Genomic DNA, 16104 nt, shown 5'->3' on the forward strand with positions numbered 1-16104 from the left:
GAGAGATTGACGATTACTCTTAATTATCTCAAAATTAATATTTCCATATTTATTTACGACAGAGACTAAATAAGTGTAGATAACTTTTATTCTTTAATCAATCTTTACATCTGTTATCCTTAAACTTCAAGCATGATATTAAAATATCTTAATATTTGTATTCTGAAGAAATACACAATAGTAGTACACATGGAAATTCACTGCTGATGATCTTACATCATAAATCTCATAAACCTTATAGCATAAACTATCATTAAAATCACAATTAATTAATGGAAACACACCATTAATAGAGCCGTCAAATAACGAAATTTCACTGGCGGTTAATATACAAAGTTAATATTAATTCCCAAGCCAAGTGAATTTCTTCAAAATGGAATGACTTGTGTGAGTCTCAGAGAGGACCTAGCATGTCTCTGCTCTGTTCAGGCTATCGTGATGGACTGACTAAAATTGGTAAAACTCTCTTCTATATAATAAAACTTCGTCTACCCAACCCATGGTCATAGACAATAAATTAACATAACTCAGGATCAGTCAAGACATTCTATTATTTAGTCAATTCTCAAAAGTGTCAGGTTTCCACCAAAGTCCGATAACGAACTACCCGGTTTCCGGGACTTTTAAGAAAACTTTCTTATACAATAGTTACGGGACTAAAGGAACTTTTTTACTCAATAGTCACGGGACTAGTCTCCCTGCCACGCTATCTCTCTATCTCCCATAACGGCGCCACTCTATCCTAATGTCATTAAGGTGACTATTTAATATTCATCAACGATGTTTTTCCAACAATAGAAAACAAACAAAAAAAACAACACTGAATACTTAAGGCGAAATAACCGGACACGCAAAGGTAACATAACAGGAAACAAGCATCATTGCTCACCTAGCACGGGCAACAAGCGTTTTGTGACATTCTCTCCCTCTTCAAGAACTAAGTCCATCTGACTTTGGTCCATCTTTAACAAAACCGCTTGATCAGACTCTAGAAAGGAAGTCTGGACCATGATTTTCTGAACCTTTTACAGCTCTTAGATTAAATCTAAACTGATTGAGCAACAGAGCCCATCTCATTAGTCTACCATTTTCCGATTTTGCCCTATTCAGATATAATAGTGGAGCATGATCCGTCTACACAATGAACTCTCTTCCAATTAGATATGAGCTCAAAGTCTTCACAGACCATACGAGAGCTAAGCATTCCTTCTCCACGACACTGTAATTCTGTTCTCTTGCCAGAAGTTTCCGACTCAAATACAATACTGGCTTCTTTTCGCCCTCATGTTCCTGCATTAATATAGCGCCTAGACCTGTGTTTGATGCATCGGTCCCTAAAATAAATTGCTTGTTAAAGTCTGGCAAGCACAAGACAGGCTCCGATGTTAACACAGCTTTTAGTTTCTCAAACGCTTTCAGTTGAGGCTCTTCCCAAGCAATTCTATTTGGCATATTCTTCCGAGTTGCATCCGACAGTGGACTTGAGATAGCAGCAAAGTTCGGTACATATCTCCTGTAAAAGGATGTAAGACCAAGAAAGCTTCTCATTTGGGTCTTGTTTTGAGGTCTGCTCGCCTTCTGGATCGCTTCAACCTTATCAATCGTCGGAGACATCTTTCCATTTCCTATCCGATGACCTAGAAATTCCACTTCCGATTGCGCCATTGAGCACTTTGATGGTTTTGCTGTCAAGCCAGCATTCCTCAATTTCGTTAATACGGTTTCTACGCTCCTAAGATGCTCTTGCCACGACGAATTATGCACAATAATATCGTCAATATAATTCTTGACATTTGGAACGTCTTGAATGACTTTCCGCATCATTCTGCTAAAGGCTGCCGGTGCACATTGTAACCCGAACGGCATGACCCGAAACTGCATCAGTCCAAGCTCTGTTGGGAAGGCTGTTATTGGTTTTGAGGCATCAGACAAGGGCAACTGCCAGTATCCTTTACATAAATCAATCTTACTCACGAACCTGCTTTCTGGTCCTATTTGTTGGAACAGTTCATCAAGACGAGGCATTGGCTCAGCATCAAATACTGTATAGTTATTGACCCGGCGGTAGTCTACGCAAATTCTATTTTTGCCGTCCTTCTTTTTCACTATGATTGGAGGTGACGAGTACGCGCTATCAGACTGCTCAATTATTCCAGCGGTCAGCATTGCTTTCACTTCCTCTTTGAATTCGGCTTGGAGTGCTTGTGGTATAGGGTAAGGCTTCCGTCGTATTGGATCTGAGCTTGTAAGTTTGATGTCATAAATATTGGCAGATGTTCTGCCTGGTACATCTGTCAGAACATCTTGAAATTTCTTCAACAGTGTCACCAGTTCTTTCCTTTGGCTGTCGTCAAGTTCTTCTGATATTTGCACATCTTTAAATGTTTCCGTTTGTGTAAGAGCCGGTGTCTCTATTCTCGGTACGCAATAATCAAACTGGTCTTCAGCGTCCTCCAGCTCATCAATCACTGTAGCTGTAGCTACTCCAAGTATTCCGATGTCTTGTGTAGGCGATTCAGGAGACTCCCGTTCCCAATACTTTTTCAGCATATTGGCATGATAGGTCTTCTGATATTTACCCATATCAATGGTGTAATTGTTGTCGCCTATCCTTTTGATGACCGTAAATGGTCCCATCCACTTCAGTTGAAGCTTGTTTGCTTTCGTAGGCAAAAGGAGCAACACTTTTTCTCCTTTATCAAACGTTCTTGCTTTAGCCTTCCGGTCGAAGTGTGATTTGTATCGTCCCGAGGCTTTTCTCAGGTTGTCGTGGGCGACCTCAATAACCTTCTCCATCTTTGCGCGCAGGTCCACCACGTATTGATAGGTTGTCTTTACTTCCTCATCCGTGATGTTACCTGTCCAAAGTTCTCGGAGTATTGTCATAGGGCCCCTCACAGGTCTTGCGTATAGAAGTTCAAATGGCGAGAATCCAAGAGACTCCTGCGGTACCTCTCTATAAGCGAAGAGAGCGGCGTTGATGTATCTGTCCCAGTCTTTTGGTCTGTCATTGGCGAGTCGCTTTAACATTCCTTTGAGAGTTCCATTCATCCTCTCAACTAAACCATTACATTGCGGATGGTACGGTGATGTGGTGAGCTGTTTCATGGAGAGAAGGCGACAAACTTCATTCATCATGTCAGAAGTAAACTGAGTTCCATTGTCATGTAGCGTTTCCCTTGGCACTCCAGTACGGCTAAAAATATCGACTAATGCCTCAGCCACGTGTTCTGTATCTATTGACTTTAATGGCACCGCCTCTGGAAATCGTGTGCAATAATCCATTAGAGTAAGGATGTACCGATTTCCTCTGTCTGAAGATGGTATGACGGGCCCAATGATGTCCACTGCAACACGACTAAATGGCTCATCAATAAGAGGCACCTTTGATAGAGGCACTTTGGTTGTCTGACCCTTGGGTGCGCTCCTTTGGCACGTGTCACATGATCGACAGAATCTATTCACGTCATCCCAAAGATTAGGCCAATAGAACTCTAACAAGATCCTATCACTCGTTTTCTTAGATGCGAGATGACCAGCCATGATGCTCTCGTGGGCCAGCCTCATTACTGTCTCTCTCAGTTCCTCTGGAACAACTACCTGCCTACATACATCTCCATGGTATTTTGTTGGTGACTGGAAAAAGCGGCAAAGTACATCTTTATCGAAACCAAACCACGTAGTGTTGTTTCGACCACTGTGTCTACGTTCGCTATTTTCCGCCAACTTTCTGCAAACTGTTAGAGTCTCATCCTTTTCCTGTTTGTCGATTAGGTCCTTAACAGTGACCCCGATATCTAGTGATGCTGGAGTCCGCAATGCTTTGATTACTTTCTGCTTCTGACTTCGTGTCTCCACAGCCATCATTTGCTCATCACATTTAATACCCGGACACTTAGCACCTGGGATATTACCCAAGATTACATCATACAAAGGGGATTCCATCTCGACGGCTTCAATTTCTCCTGTATAGTAAGGACAGTCGAGGTAAGCCTTTGTCAATGGTGCTTGTACGGACGTTCCATCTGCTAGGCTGATTTTCATATAATCCTCTTTCCCTGGTACAATTTTGCTCAAACCCTTCTTTATAACAACAGTGCTGCAGCCACTGTCGCGTAGGACCGTCACCTTTTCGCCATTTAGATAGCCTTTCCGAGTTGGCATCTTTTGCGCTTCCACGTATCCTTCGCAAATTGTGGTTATACAGTGATTGGGATCTGTTATGTTATAACTTGCACAGTTTGGTTGCGATTTCTTCTGAATCTGCGGATTCTTCTGGGCTTCAGTGCTCCTGACTTTGTCCCTCGCCATCCTTTGTTGTAGCCAACAATCATTTTCATGATGATTTTTTAATCCACAAAACTTACATCCACTACCAATAGCTAGCGCACGCTGAGACCTGCAGTCCCGAGCTTTATGACCAAATTTCCTGCAGTGATGACATTGTAATTGTTGTGATGGTCTGTCCTTATTTGTCAGTGGTGTCCTGTTGACAGCATATTGCGTGGTGACTGGAGGTTGTTCTGCTTTTCTATCGAAACTGGACTTCACATAAGCCCCTGCTGCACCGTGAGCACAAACATACTTTTCTATTTGATCCACCAAATCATCGGCTGTGCTAGGCTTTCTTTCTTTAACAAACATGAGCAAGTCCTTGTTACACGAATTCATCAGCTGTTCCATCATGAACAAGTCAATCAGGTCGGTAGACAAATTCTTATCCTTCTCTGACAACTGTATCCATTTCTCAAGATAGGACTGGATTCGTGTTCTAAACTGACCGATGCTTTCTCCTGCCTCTGGCCTACTCTTCCTGAACTTTTCTTGAAAGCCATCTTTCGTCAAGTTATAGCGCTTCAGCAGAGCATCCCTAACTTTCTGATAATTCATCGCCTCATCTTCATCAAGTCTCGTATAAACTTCCAATGCTTTTCCTTGTAGCAAGGCGGAGAGATGAATAGCCCAGTCCGTCTCTGGCCATTCATTAACCGTCGCATATCTCTCAAATCTTAGCGGGTAACTGTCAATCATGTCTGACTTGTCATTGAAGCATGGAAGCCTAGGACTCTTGACTGGTGCTGGTCTTGCGTGACGAATACTTTCTGACACTGAGGGAGACCTAGGAGATGGCGAGCTGTCATCACGATCCGTTCTTAATCTCTGTAATTCCAGCTCCGTTTCTACAAGTTGTTGTTGCTGGCGCAGTTTCTCCCTCTCCAGTTTCAACTTCTCCAACTCTTCTTGGCGCACCCTATCTTGGTCTGCCAACTGTTTTGTCACCCAATCATTTAACTCTTGGCCAGAAAATTCAAGCTTTTCTCCTACTTTAATCAACTTCTCCACATCAGACATGATTAAATTTTTTTGTTTGTTACTTAGTTATCGATAAGATCATTAAATCAATGATAATGAAAACAGCTAGAATGCTTCAATAGGTCAACACAATAGAGCAGATGACAACACCGCAGTATGAAACCACCGCAAAGTGAATACAACCAAATTTCTGCAAGCTGATATGACTTTTAAGCCAAAGAGCAGTATGTAACAAAAAATATATATTATTGCGAACTGCCAATAAGATACATTCAATATGACAACGCCTCAATTCTTAATTTCATTAATATTTCAATGTCAATACTTGAGACAATTTCATCCAATATTTCTCAACACGACCTTCTATTTATAATAACTCGACTATTCGTGCCTCTCATACACGAAATCTCACTGTGGTCACGCCCCAGTGGTTAAACGCTATGCTCACCCACTGTGCCCGGCTTAACTTTAAGCACAACCGATTTTATCAACAAAAGTATAAGACTGCAACTTAGCGTTAAATTATCCTTTCTACCGATGTTGACAAAATTAAATCAGTGATAACAGGGTACGTTTACGAGTTTCACACTCAACAATAATTCGCATTTAGCTCACTACCCAATGACGCTTATGCCTCTCGTTTCAACTGTTGCAAATAAAATGTAAATCCTGATCGATTTACTACTCACATTAAATTGCGAAGCCCAGATGACTTTCAACAACCATCGGCTTAGAGCCCGTAACACAATATTCTTAAAATTGTAAAGTACATGTCAACATTTACCGAATTACCATATTGAGCAGTCCCTTAGACTCTCAATTACAATTAGCTCGTAGCCCGCAACAGTAATTATGTTATTGCTTTTGTAACAAATTAACAATCAAAAGTGAAAGCTTCCAACCATACGATAAGAATAAAAATTGCCGGCACCTTATCGCACGTTAAAACGCTTTAAACAACTTTTTCTGACCCCATCCCTTGGATCGGATTCTAGGGTCCTATCACTTTCAATCGGATGACACTTGAACAAAGTCCTAGACTGACCCTGGCTGCCACCATCAAGTACCTCCGTGATAAACGTGATCTATAATGTTATGGGTCTATCTACCCCTCTCTCATGTAAAACACCTAATGGTGTGAGTCCATCCATAACAATGTTACAACAATCAATTACAGCCTTGAAATTATTCTGACATTTATATCAGTATCCGTTTTTAAAAATTACGTTAGCCCAGCCCAATCATTTTCGTTTTCTTTGAATAAACTTTATATGAACTTATAACATATGATGATTAGTTCAGATATAAAATATATTAAAATTGTCAAAGTGCCAGTCTGTGAAGGAGGAATCATCCCACCACTGCCACCAAAATATGTCACAATGTAGGTACAGGCAAAGGTACTGACCTACGTGACGATCCCAAAGCCAGAGTACGGTGGCTATTTACCCTAGGTTTGAGACATTAAGGGTGGTTCCACACGACACATAAAACTAAATGCACATCGCAAGACAATTGAATTATAATTTTATAACTGTTTATTACAAATCTAAAGAAAAATAAAAGGGAAGAAAGAATAATATTCAAATTATAAGTGTGACAACATATATCAAATATCAAAATATCAAAAATGATGGTGATGCATGATGGTGATGATGCAAATAATAATCTACAGGTTGGGGCCCCTTACCTTACTTAATACGCAGACATGCAATGAATGGTGAATGATGATGAAGGTGAAGATGATATTCTTGACCACATTATCGATGTCTTTCGGTATTATTATATCTATAGGAGTCCAAACATGTTCACAGTTCACTTTTCTGTCACAAGTTCTTTCAATTGTTAATTTCACTTTATTTTAAGTCCAGGTTGGAAATGTTTTTTTATTAAATTGTTTTCCCGATAAATAGGGAACCAAAATGTTTTTCAAGATAATAAACAAATGTTACTGGTATCACGTCTGGTTTATAGCCGGGGCTAACCGACTCTATTCTGTATAGAAAGAGATACATGATTAATACAATAATCCTATATTCACACTTAATCATGTGCCATACTTATTCATAAGTGAGACTTATCTTAGCACATCATTTCAATCTAGAGAGATTGACGATTACTCTTAATTATCTCAAAATTAATATTTCCATATTTATTTACGACAGAGACTAAATAAGTGTAGATAACTTTTATTCTTTAATCAATCTTTACATCTGTTATCCTTAAACTTCAAGCATGATATTAAAATATCTTAATATTTGTATTCTGAAGAAATACACAATAGTAGTACACATGGAAATTCACTGCTGATGATCTTACATCATAAATCTCATAAACCTTATAGCATAAACTATCATTAAAATCACAATTAATTAATGGAAACACACCATTAATAGAGCCGTCAAATAACGAAATTTCACTGGCGGTTAATATACAAAGTTAATATTAATTCCCAAGCCAAGTGAATTTCTTCAAAATGGAATGACTTGTGTGAGTCTCAGAGAGGACCTAGCATGTCTCTGCTCTGTTCAGGCTATCGTGATGGACTGACTAAAATTGGTAAAACTCTCTTCTATATAATAAAACTTCGTCTACCCAACCCATGGTCATAGACAATAAATTAACATAACTCAGGATCAGTCAAGACATTCTATTATTTAGTCAATTCTCAAAAGTGTCAGGTTTCCACCAAAGTCCGATAACGAACTACCCGGTTTCCGGGACTTTTAAGAAAACTTTCTTATACAATAGTTACGAGACTAAAGAAACTTTTTTACTCAATAGTCACGGGACTAGTCTCCCTGCCACGCTATCTCTCTATCTCCCATAACGGCGCCACTCTATCCTAATGTCATTAAGGTGACTATTTAATATTCATCAACGATGTTTTTTCCAACAAAAGAAAACAAACAAAAAAAACAACACTGAATACTTAAGGCGAAATAACCGGACACGCAAAGGTAACATAACAGGAAACAAGCATCATTGCTCACCTAGCACGGGCAACAAGCGTTTTGTGACACCCTCTCTCTCTCCCTCTGTTTCTCTCTCTCCCTCCCTCCCTCCCTCCCCCCCCCCCTCTCTCTCTCTCTCTCTCTCTCTCTCTCTCTATATATATATATATATATATATATATATATATATATATATATATATATATATATATATATATATATATATATATATATATATATATATATACCATCAGTCCTCCCCCCCCCCCAAAGTGAGGAGAGAGAAACGCTCTGTCAGCAGTGTGTGTGTGTGTGTGTGTGTATAGAAGAAACGAAATCGACGTCACTCAGCTCTTTGTGATTGTTTTTATTTTTATGAGTAGTTCTCACTGAATTGTGTCAATCAAAGGTTTTAGTTTACAAACAGTTTTATGTGTTGGTACGTTATATCCGGCTGGCGGGTCTATGAGTTTTTAAACTAAACGCATAGCATTCGTATAATATTGCAGAGTTCAAGATGGAGTCATTTGGATGCCCATTAGTTGGATCATCCTCATCATCATCATCATCATCATCATCATCATCATCATCATTATTATTATTATTATTATTATTATTATTATTATTATTATTATTAATATATTACACACTACTACTACTACTACTACTACTACTACTACTACTACTACTACTACTACTACTACTACTACTACTACTACTACTACTACTACTACTACTACTACTACTACTACTACTACTACTACTACTACTACTACTACTTACTATTATAGATTATTATTATTATTATTATTAATTATTATTATTATTATATATTATCATTATATATTATTATTATATTATATATTATTATTATATTATTATTATATTATTATTATTATATATATATATTATTTATTATTATTATTATTATTATTATCATTATCATTCACTTGGTTGGCCTGACAAAACAAAAATGAACATCCAAGCCAACCACAGCTGAATCAGCATGTCGTGTGAAAAATAACAGATGACTGGAGATAAATAAATTATGTCTCGTGGTGTGGTCCGTCCGGTCGTAGGCGAGGCCGGTCATCCTGGGCTGTTGTTGACGACAACTGAACTGACAGCTGCTGCTATTGGATATAAATAATATCGATAGGCCTATTTATACAGGACAACGCTATACGCTGACAAAACGATTTAACAACAGCAACAACAACAGTAACAATGATAATAGCAATAACAATAAAAAACAATAACAACAACGACAACAACAACAATGATAATAGCAATAACAATAAAAACAATAACAACAACGACAACAACAACAATGATAATAGCAATAACAATAAAAACAATAACAACGACAACAACAATAACAATAATAATAACAATAACTACAATAACAATAATAACAATAATAATAATAACACCAATAATAACAGTAACTACAAAAACAATAACGATCACAATAATAATAACAGTAACAACAATAACAATAACAATAATAACACCAATACTAACAATAACAACACCAATAATAACAATAACTACAACAACAATAACGATCACAATAGTAATAACAGTAACAACAATAACAATAACAATAATAACACCAATAATAAGAATAACGATAATAACACCAATAATAACAATAACAACAACAATTACAATATTAAATAACAACAACTATAATAACAATAACAACAACAAAAGTAATAATAACAACAACGACTGGCCAGAACATTTATTTATCACTTCAATATATACATATGCGAAAAAAAATAATAACAAGGTCTATAATAACAATAACAACAACAATTACAATATTAACACCAATAATAACAATAACTATAATAACAATAACAACAACAAAGTAATAATAATAATAACAACAACGACTGGCCAGAACATTTATTTATCACTTCAATATATACATATGCGAAAAAAAATGATAACAAGGACTATAACAAGAACAACAACAATTACAATATTAACACCAATAATAACAATAACTATAATAACAATAACAACAACAAAGTAATAATAATAATAACAACAACGACTGGCCAGAACATTTATTTATCACTTCAATATATACATATGCGAATCGATGAGGTCGGTCAATTGAGTCTCTCCTGATCTTTTCTCAGTCGGAGTAGTCGTCCTTCAGAGCCATTGGGCCCATGGAGCCGGAGTTTATTCCGGTTTCTATAGCGTGAAACGGACAATAGCAATTATTGCTTCCTTTGGATAGGACTCTAATTTATCGCATATTACTTTCCACCAAATCTAAGACTCAGCTACCCATTCACTATTGGGTGGACAGGGGAGGGGTCAGAAAAAAGTTCCGAGGGAAACGAGGGCTCTACCAGCTATCGGGGGACCCCCCCCCCCCCCCCCCCCCCCCCCCATTTTTCGGAATTTCCCCCGAATATTCCCACCCATCCTTCACTAAATTAGATTTTTCTTTCTCAAACAGAAAAGTAACAAGTTCATTCTATCTATACTTAATAATATTGTTCAGCATAATGAGCTCGACAACACAGTGTCAATTTTTTAAAATAGGTGTTATAATAAACAAATTTTCTTTGTATTGTGTACCGTGTACACAATGCTTTAGGCTGAGAAAAATGTTGGTTGCATCGCAACGATAGTAGATCTGCTTAGTTGAACCATTTTAAAATTCGCAGTTTTAAGGAGATAAAAATAGATTTAAAAAACAGCAACTTGAACTTTTATATAGCGCAATATCCACTAACCGTGCTCAAAGCGCTTTACAAAGGGTCCCGATATCCCTGACCAACAGCAACACGTCACATGTAGAACGAGACATGACGCCTTTTAGGCGATATTACAATTTTTTTTCCGACAGAGACAACGCTGTTGACGGCCAGGTACTCATTTTACACCTGAGTATGGTGAGTGGTGAGAGAATGTGAGTAAAGAGCCTTTTCCAAGGACTCAATTAAGTGCCGAGCGAGCGAGGCTCGAACCCAGGACCTTCCTATCCGAAAGCGAGTGTGATACCACTAGACCACATAGCCGCAGAGCTAGAGCTAACTTTATGGACCAGCAATTCACCCTCACAAGGATCAAATAACACGTCAAAATCCTTTAAAATTTTGCACTCTGGAATCAACTTTTATTTTCAATGAGTTTCAACGACTTCGAGATGCTCATGAAATTCTAAAATTGGAGCCAAAATGTCGTAATTTTACGAATTTTTCGTAGTAGTTGGCATATCTGCGAATGTGACCATTAATTTCCCCTTGGTTGGTAAACAGATGGTTAAGTTAAGATAACCTGTCCAAAACAATTTACTACTTAAACCACACGTTAGAACGTTTAGAACTTAAAAACATATTGAGGGTTATCGGGTACTGTTGATTTATTAAAGTCAAACTTTTATAGCCAAAAATGATTTCACCCCCCCCCCCCCCCCCCCCCCTCCCCTCTCTCTCTCCAAAGTAAATAAATGAAAATTAAATAAAAATGTCTTTGTTGGTGTTAGACTATAGATAGAATGCCCTTGGCCAAGGAGTTCACAACATTGCCATCCGGAAGTATAACGGACCAACACACAAACTATGTGTAACCATGAACTTTTATAGTCTGGTTAATACAGTTTAGTGAGAACAACTCACAAACGCGGATGGCAAAAACAATAACAAAGGCCTGAGTGACGTCATCTGCATACTATCTATATTTAGCAAGGTTTAAGCACGTTTAGTGGATATCGAGCTGTATGAAATGCTCACGTTATTTTCTTTTTCTTTTAACACTGTCGCTCTGTTCTCGATTTTACTTTTTACAATAATATTAAATACGCGTGACACCTGTATATGGTGAATAATCGATTTCGTTAAACCATATATCTACTGTGCCAGTATCGATTTCAGTTGAAGGGGGTGGGAGTGATGGTGGTTGCCCGGGAAGGGAGGGGGGGGGGGGGGGTATGGATGAGTAGGATTTTGTTTCAACATCACAGATGTTAACAGTCGCATACTTAGCCTACTTGTTTTATTATAATATAACCACTGTATTGTGTGTATTATTCGTTGCTATGATGGACTCTAGTTTTTATCAATGCTATGCGTCTAGCGAAAATACTTACGCCATCCACCAACCAGATATAACGTTCCAAAACACAAACATAATACGTGTCACATTGAACGTTTATAGTCTTGATTTATGAAATTTTAGTGATAACTAATCACCAAAATGGTCGTCTAAAAAACAACAACAAAGATATGTGTCACGTCAATTTCGTTCCCTCTAATTTCATTGATGTGATGGGGTCTGGTAGCTTTCTTGAGTGACAGCGTTTACTTCTGGAACAGCCTCGAGGGTCGCTCGTTTACTACCTGCTTCAGTCCCCTTGATCAGTGACTTTGTCGAAATACTAGACTGAATTAAGTCTCTAGATTCCTTGTGGAGCATAGGGCCACAACAGCACCTCTTCCATCTGACTCGGGTTTTTGGAGGTCTTCCTTATCTGGGCCCAGGTTTGTCCGGTTGCCTTCAAACTCAGTCTCAATGCTGCGTCGCCATGTTTGCTTTGGTCGACCAACCCTCCTCTTTCGTTGGGAGTTTCAGTCCAACGCCTGCCTAGAGGTCTTCATTATCTGGGCCCAGGTTTGTCCGGTTGCCTTCAAACTCAGTCTCAATTCTGCGTCGCCATGTTTGCTTTGGTCGACCAATCCTCCTCGTCTTTCCTTGCAGGTTTCAGTCCAAAGCCTGCCTGGTGATATTGCTTTCAGGCTTCCTGACCAATCCAGCCCCATTTCCTCAGTGTACACTTAGTAGTTTGTAATGTATTCACACGAATCCACTCATAATATTATGGGACTGTCGTCCGATTGGTGTGGCTTATTGTTGTGATTTATGAGTTTTGTTCATTCTTATAAGTCATGAAACCAATTGGACTATAGAGGGAACGAAATTGACGTTATTCAGCTCTTTGTTATTGTTTTTAGACAGCCATTTTGGTGATTCAATTATATCGATTAGAGTATAAATGTTGGGAGTTGCACGTAGGTTTTTGTGTGTTATATTCGGCTGGCGGATAGTGTGAGTATTTTACCTAAACGCATGACATCAATGACCGTTTGTTATTCGTTGCTGTGATGGGCTCTTAGTTGTATTCAGTAAAGGCGTTTTACTACTGGCACAGCCCTAGCGTCGCTGGTGGTTTACTACATCAGACCTGCATAGTACTACGAAAACTTCGTAGAAATACGAATATTTGGCTCCAGCTACAGAGCTGCATTCGCCTCTTTGACTCAATAAATCTATTGTTGAAAAGGAACGTTTAGCTCCTTAGGACGTACTATATCCAGGACTTCGGGGCATGTTTGAATCGTGCTGAGAGCAAATCATTTTCTAAAGCTATCTAACGCGACTTTTTTATCCTTTCCCCCCTTCAAAACTTGACTGAAGAAGGATTCTGAGCTCGAAACCTTCCTTGTTTTTGGCATTTTGTACCTTTTTTTTTTCTCTTCCTTGAAGTGGTTGTATTCATTTTTATTCATATGTATTTGATATTTTTTTGTGTTTAGTTTTTTGTTTTTTGGTTTATGTTTTGTTATGTTATACCATTCATTCATTCATTCATTCATTCATTCATTCATTCATTCATTCATTCATTCATTCATTCATTCATTCATTCATTCATTCATTCATTCATTTATCGATTACGTTAATATAATAATTTAAGCCCTTTAAAAAAAAAAATCAGTTCATTGCGTAAAGACATTTTAAAATATTCTTTTCTCTCTTTTTTTTTCTCCATCCAGATCACCCAAATATATCATCATCGGATATATATTGATTTCAACCCAACCTTCCCACCCAGGGACATCTGATTGATTTTTAACCCAACCTTCCCACCAAGGGACATCTGATTGATTTCAACTCAGCCTTCCCACCCAGGGACATCTGAGTGATTTCAACCCAACCTTCCCACCCAGGGACATCTGAGTGATTTCAACTCAGCCTTCCCACACAGGGACTGCTGTTTGAATACCTTTTATTACGTTGTTTCTATAGAAGTCTTTTTTATTCATAATGATTTTGTGAAAACATTTTCCCGGCCCCTGAATTTTCGTTAAAAAGGGGGTCGGAATCGGAACAGTTTCACAACAACAACAACAACAACAACAACAACAACAACAACAACAACAACAACAACAACAACAGCAACAGTAGCAAATTCCTGGACGGCATATTACGTCATGTCATTCACCCCTTGACCATGACGGGAACCTTAAAGAATAGAAATAATAATAATCGTCATCATCTTCGTCATCGTTATCCTCACCCTCGTAGTGTTGATAGCGTAGAGACATTTCTCCCAATGGAAGCTAAAAGCCATACCAACGCGACGAGACAACATCGCCATCAAAGCGATCACTACCACCACCATCAACAACGCCAACACTATCATCATCATCATCATCAACATCATCAGCAGCAGCAGCAGCAGCAACAACCTCAACAATTCGTTCACCATCAACTATCGTCTACAGAGGATAAAATGGTTAAACCTTTATCATCATCAATATCATCATCATCATCATCATCATCATCATCATCATCATCATCATCATCATCATCATCAACAGTTATATTATCATCGCGACACCTGCTGTCTTTGCCATCATCGTCACCATCATCATCATCACCTTCGTCATCGGAGTCGTTACTATCGGATTTACCTTCTCGGATCTCTCGGATTACCTCTTCTTCATTATCGTCGTTTCTAGCATCATCGACATCGTCGTCATCATCGTCATCATCACCGGCCCCGCCACCATCCTGTTCAAACCCCGTTCGAGTGATAAATAAGCTAAGTCATATTTTGTTATTACTGGTGTTTCACCTGATGTCGTCAGGGCTGTTGATATCGGTGGAGGTGGCGGGCCAATCGGTGAACCCGGGTGAATGTCGATTTACCAGATACAAGGAAGGATACGAAGGTCCTGCCGATGGAGGTGAGTTAGTTAGGGTTTTTTTTTTTCCACCTAATTTTTAACGGGTTTTTTTTTTCCTTTCTGTTTCATACAAATAGCAACAACCTGTTGATTTGCGACTCAAATTCATAGTTTTCGTGTTTCGGCACACAATAACCTTAAGAGTAGATGTTTTTCAAAAGCTTTGTAATATCCAAAGTAAATAAAAAACAAACAACCCCTCCCCCCCCCCCCCCCCCCGCCCGCCGTACAAAAAGAAAAAGTACAACCCCCCCCCCCCCAGATAACTTAATATAGGGCATAGTATAGTAACTGGAGTATATATATATATATATATATATATATATATATATATATATATATATATATATATATATATATATATATATATATATATATATATATATATATATAAATAAATATATACTGCTGTGTCCAACGATTGCATATTTCCTAACAACTGTAAACACTCCTCTTTGCTTAGTTTTTGACAGTTCTAAATAATATACCAATGGGTCAAGCTGAACAAAATGACCTGTTCCGTTGTGGATATTTCGAAAACTGTGAACATAATGTTTTCGATGGTCGGCGGATAAAAACCTCTGAAGTCTCGATTTTCACGATCGGTGAATCAAAACTCTAAATCTACTACACACGAGCTTTGCGCGCCATGTTTTATTTCATCGATGTCACCAGAGGTCTAACCGCCCACAATAAAATGAAGCATGTGCGCAAAGCTCGTATGTAGACTTCAGAGGTTTGCTCCGCCGGCCATCATTATGTAGGTCATTTTGAGCACATTTTGCAATGTGACCAATGACTCGAGCACATGGAAAAATAATACATATCGTCCGCATTGTCAA

At 38.3% G+C, this 16104-nt stretch overlaps 2 protein-coding genes across 6 annotated transcripts in view; one reads left to right on the forward strand and one right to left on the reverse strand.

Annotated features, from left to right (window-relative positions):
• The window catches only part of LOC144978514 (putative molluscan insulin-related peptide(s) receptor), a 164750-nt gene that overhangs the window by 44565 nt on the left and 104081 nt on the right, over nt 1–16104 (forward strand). For all 5 annotated transcript variants that reach the window (XR_013646521.1, XR_013646522.1, XR_013646523.1 and 2 more), the window contains one exon: nt 14066–15262. Coding sequence is in view for 2 of the 5 variants with exons in the window: in XM_078924688.1 (XP_078780814.1) it covers nt 14524–15262 (739 nt within the window). In the remaining 3 variants the exon portion in view is untranslated. The remainder of the gene's footprint in view (nt 1–14065; nt 15263–16104) is intronic.
• On the reverse strand, nt 1725–5352 carry LOC144978973 (uncharacterized). The gene is made up of 2 exons (XM_078925592.1): nt 1792–5352; nt 1725–1742 (listed from the first exon to the last, which is right to left on the reverse strand). The coding sequence occupies exons 1-2, from the start codon at nt 5350–5352 to the stop codon at nt 1725–1727; spliced, it is 3579 nt and encodes a 1192-aa protein (XP_078781718.1).

This window comes from Berghia stephanieae, chromosome 8 (genome assembly GCF_034508935.2).
Source record: "Berghia stephanieae isolate SIO BIC M18660-M18661 chromosome 8, UCSD_Bste_1.3, whole genome shotgun sequence".
Lineage (NCBI taxonomy): Eukaryota > Metazoa > Mollusca > Gastropoda > Nudibranchia > Aeolidiidae > Berghia > Berghia stephanieae.

What these genes read in the sequence shown, in the direction of transcription:
- LOC144978973 (XM_078925592.1), bottom strand. Translation starts at nt 5,352, where the DNA reads ATGTCTGATGTGGAGAAGTTGATTAAAGTAGGAGAAAAGCTTGAATTT.